General features: G+C 41.1%; 1 protein-coding gene across 1 annotated transcript; it reads left to right on the top strand.

Moving 5' to 3' along the window:
- Positions 1–551: 551 nt before the first annotated feature.
- LOC147457855 (uncharacterized) lies at positions 552–3,809 on the top strand. Its single transcript, XM_086513371.1, has 9 exons — positions 552–988; positions 1,142–1,395; positions 1,481–1,581; positions 1,684–1,818; positions 1,991–2,402; positions 2,559–2,725; positions 2,824–3,021; positions 3,100–3,117; positions 3,231–3,809. Exons 1-9 carry the CDS (start codon positions 552–554, stop codon positions 3,807–3,809), a joined length of 2,301 nt encoding a protein of 766 aa, XP_086369497.1.
- Positions 3,810–4,977: the final 1,168 nt, after the last annotated feature.

The raw sequence follows: 4,977 nt of genomic DNA, 5'->3' as shown, positions 1-4,977 counted from the left end.
GATCAGGGGTGAATATACTTCCTGAGGAGGTTTACAGAAGATTGAAGTTAGGAGGAACATTAGCTCCAGCACCATTTCAAGTGAAGATGGCAGACCAGAGGAGAGTCCAGCCTTTAGGCATTCTCAAGAAGTAAGCAATTGAAATTGCAGGTATGGTTTTCTTTGTGAACTTTGTGGTACTTAGAATGAAGGATTCAGATTCTTCCTACAAGATGCTATTGGGAAGACCCTAGTTTAGACAAGCTAGAGTTAAGCAGGATTGGGGAGAAAATGTTGTCATGATGAAAAAGGGGAAGCAGTCAGTAACCATATCAATGCAGGGAAGAAAAAAAATCCCTCCAAAGACTAAACCATTATGTGCTCAGACCATAAACTTGGCAGATGCAGTGGAAGATGATGAAGAGGAGGAATTTTTGAGAGCTAATCCCACTATTGTGCCTCTCTTTGAGGTTGATGTAGAAGGGATAATATAGAAGGTTGAAGATCAAAGTGAGGAAGAAGTAGAAATAGTTCCAGGCCAAGAGATTGCTAGATCAGAAGTGTTGCAGATGATGGATCGGAATTCTGAGGTGCCTCAGAAAGAGCAGATTGATCAAGAGGAGAAGGAAGCAAGGGTAATGGCAAAAAAAATCTATGATAAAAGGTTTGGTACCTCTAGCAGAGTAAAAGAGGATGAAGTCAGAGAGTTTAATTTGGGAACTGAAGAAGATCCCAGGATGGTCAGAATTAGCATCCATGCTGAAGGGGAATTTTTGAAAGGTTTGATTCAGCTATTGCAGGAGTATAAAGATGTATTTGCTTGGGATTATTCACAGGTAAAGGGCATTGATCCTGAACTACATCAACATCACATTAATCTCAGAGAGGATGCTAAACCAATTATACAACAGAGATACAGAATGAACCCCAATTTTGCAAAGCAAGTAAAGCAAGAAATAGATAAGTTATTAGCAGTTGGATTCATCAAGTCAGTTAATGAAGTGTCATGGTTGTCACCAATTATTGTTGTGCCAAAGAAGAATGGGAAGTTGAGGGTGTGTGTGGATTATAGGAAGTTAAATGCTGCAACTATTAATGATCCATTCCCTATGCCATTTTGTGATGCTGTGTTGGATGCAATAGCTGGACATGAGATGTATAGCTTCCTTGATGGCTTTTCAGGTTATAATCAGATTAAGGTAGCTCTAGAAGACCAACACAAGACAGCCTTCATCACTGAGTGGGGAGCATTTTCGTATACAGTGATGAATTTTGGTTTGAAGAATGGTCCACCTTCCTTCAACTTTGTGGCTCATAAGACATTTGAACCTTATCTTCAAGATTTTATGAGGGTTTTTGTAGATGACTTTTCAGTATTTGGAAAGAAGGATCAGCATTTGATTCACTTGAAGTTATGTTTGGAAAGATGCAGATTGTTTCACCTTGAATCCATATAAAAGTGTACTTGCAGTCCGGAGTGGTATTTTATTGGGACACGTAGTATCTGCTGATGGGATGGCCATTGATGCCAAAAAGATTGAAGCAATTCAAGAAGCCAAATCACCTCAAAATGTGAAGGAGCTCAGTAGGTTTGTGGGCCAGGTGAAGTGGCACTCAAGGCATATTAGATATTTGGCTAATATATGTGCACCTTTGACTCATCTTACAAAGAAAGATGTTGCCTTTAAATGGGATGAACCACAGGAGACAGCCTTTCAAATGTTAAAGAAAATTCTATCAGTAGCACCAATAGTGCAGCCTCCTGATTGGACATTGCCTTCTCATGTTTTTGTTGATGCATCGGATATTGCAATTGGAGCTGTGTTGATGCAGGAAAAGGTCAGGGGATGGTATAGACCATTGTATTATGCAAGTAGGATGTTGACACTAGCTCAGGCATTACTTACTCAGTAACAGGGTGATGTTTCATGTTGATCACCAAGCTTTGTTGTACTTGGTTAAGAAGCCTATGCTTATAGGGAGATTAGCAAGGTGGATGTTGCTTTTGCAGGAATTTGAGTTTGTGATTATTCATACTCTTGGGAAAGACCATGTTGTGGCAGATTATTTGAGCAGACTGGAAATAGGGGAATCTCCAACAGGTGTGGATGATCATTTACCTGATGCATGTTTATTTTCAGTTCAGCAGGACGTTCGAGATTCTTGGGATGATCAGATGTTGGTGTACCTAACTGATGGGGTTATGCCAGGAGGGTTTTCACCTGATCAAAGGAAGAAATTTGCATTGAAAAGTAGACCATTTTTTGTGATTGCAGGAGAATTATACAAGAAGGGTATTGATCAACTGATAAGAAGGTGTGTTCTAGAATTTGAACAGTCAGCAGTTCTACAGGAAGCTCATTATGGACAAGTTGGTGGACATTTTTCAGGATACATTACAGGAAAGAAACTTTTGCAGGCAGGTTTGTGGCGGCCTACTTTGTTGAAAGATGCACATGAGTATGCCAAAAGATGTGTGGTGTGTCAGAAGCTTGGTCAACCAGACAATAGGGACAGGATGTGAGATCATCCTATTCTACCCCTAGAACCTTTTCAAAAATGGGGTATGGACTTTGTAGGACCAATGAAGCCCACTAGCTCTAGGGGGAACAGGTACATTTTGGTTGCTACAGATTATTGTAGTAAGTGGGTGGAAGCTGTGGCACTGAAGGATAACAAAGCAGCCAGTGTGGCAAAGTTTTGTATCATAACATTTATGACAAGATTTGGGTGTCCAGTTGAGTTGGTGAGTAATAGGGGGATACATTTTTTGAATGAGGTCATACATGAGCTGACTAAACCTCATATGATATTACACAAGAAGTCTACCCATATCATCCCCAGGCCAATGGACAGGCAGAGAGTAGCAACAAAATTTTGGTTAAAATTCTGAAAAAGATTGTGCAGGATGATCATAAGGATTGGGACCTGAAGTTGGATTCAGCTCTGTGGTCATTCAGAACTGCTTTCAAAGTCAGCACAGAGATGACACCATTCAGGTTGGTCTATGGGTTGGAAGCTGTAGTACCTATGGAATTTGTGGTACCTAGCTTGAGAATTTCTGATGAGAAAATGTCTCCTGCATTGTTAGTAAAGCATAGAAGTAAGTATTTGATGTAGCTAGAAGAGGACAGGCTGGTGAGTTCTTACATCACTGAGATTATCCAGAGGAGAAGACAAGCCTGGGTAGCTATGAATGTCAAGTTCAAACTGTTTAAAGTGGGAGATTGGGTGATGTTGTATAATTCTAGGCTTGGTCCATTCCCAGGGAAATTGACTTTGAGGTTAAGGGTCCTTATCAGATTGTTGAAGATTTAGGCCAAGGCACATTTATAGTTGCTGATGTGTTTGGAACCAGAGTGGACAAACCAGTTAATGGATTCAGGTTAAAGAAATTTCAAGGTAAACCACCTCACCTTGACTGGTTGACACCAAAAGTGGTAGAAGCTGCTTTGTGTGAGGTAGTTGAATTAACAAATTTTCAAAGTCAGCAAGCATTGCTATCAGGTGACTATGGTATTAGAAGTGATGTTCATAAGGGTTTCAATAGAGAACAAGTCATGAAGGAAGGCAGGAGGAGTGCTTGGCAAGGTTCTGATGAGTGGAGATTCAATTCACATAAACATAATTCAGTATGCAGTCATCTAGTGTGGTTCATCGGATGTTGGTTGGTCGGAATCTGGTCCATCGGCATTTACTGGATCGGAATTTTTAAACCTGGAAGTAAATGGTTTAATGATCAACAATATTTGGGTTTGCGGGGAGATTATTCGCCACTAGAGGTAATTATTGGGGCGTGGGAGCTGTCAAAGAGGTCATTCAGCAGATGAATGCAGCGTCATTTGCATGAAATGTTAGTCTCTTCGCCGTGCAAGTACTTAGCTGCTGATTACTTCTTGCAATCGCCTTCTTCATCTACTCCTTCATCAAGCACTATGGCCCCTAAAGCAAAGCCTGTAGGCAGCCATGAGACCCGAGTCTGAAACTGAGTCGGCAGAGCCTGTCGCAACAAGGCTGAGGAGAAAGGGAATTAACTTGAGGGTGGATGTAAGCGAGGAGGAAGAAGAAGAGTTCTCAGAGGAAGAACCGCCACCTTTGTCGGCAAATAAAATGCTGTAGAGTTTGATGGATCTGTACACAGATCTCAAGATTGAGATGGAAGCTAATACAGAGAAGAATGAGAAGTGGCTCAGTCAGTTGGGGCTTTATGAGTATGCAATGTTGCCATGGAAAGAATGGAAAGGAAATTTTTATGCAAAGTCACAGGCAGAGTTGCTGAGGAAGACCAGAGGAGCAATATCTGATAAGATTGTGTTGTGCCCATAGGTGATTGCTGCAGTTTTCAAGTTACCATTCACAACAGTAGTTGTTCCACGTAAGTGTTCAGATGATTGTTTAAAGAAGGAGTTTGGGTCTAGAGAAGGATCAAGGTTGTATTACATGCTCAAAAATGTGGAGTATGGCCGTAGGGAACAATTAAAGTGGTATCTTGAGAGGGTGTGTTTTCTGGCTAAATTTGACTATATGTCAAAAGAGAATTATGCTCCATTGGCCTTTGCTGAGCAGGGAGGTTGTTTCAGTTGGGCACATTGGGTCCATGAAAAAATTCATGCAGAAGTGTTTACTCCAAATAGGAGGAAGCGTCAGTGCAATAGTAGATTGGCTCCATTCCTAGCTGCATTATTCAAGTATGCTGGGATGGTGAAAGCAGGAGAACCACTGGTGCCAAATATCTCTTTTACTGCTGCTACGTCGGAACTTCAGAAGAACAAAAGTAAAGAGCAGGTTGATGAATTGGACAAGATTTTTGATGGAGAACCAGCAAAGAGAAAGCAGTTTCAAGATTTGATGGAGGCTGGTTACACAGAGGAGGAGGCTAGAGAAGCTGTGGATAGCCAGAATTTCTTCCAAGACTTTGGTGAGTTATCTGTTTTCTCACAAAAATTCCCTGCAGATGTTCAAACACCAGTAAGGTTGGGCAAAACATTTACTTTGTCC

Source organism: Adiantum capillus-veneris, chromosome 5, assembly GCF_014529385.1.
Source record: "Adiantum capillus-veneris isolate H3 chromosome 5, ASM1452938v2, whole genome shotgun sequence".
NCBI classification, from domain to species: domain Eukaryota; kingdom Viridiplantae; phylum Streptophyta; class Polypodiopsida; order Polypodiales; family Pteridaceae; genus Adiantum; species Adiantum capillus-veneris.
Note: the sequence above shows the minus strand (reverse complement) of the source record. Positions and strands in the feature narration are given on the sequence as shown.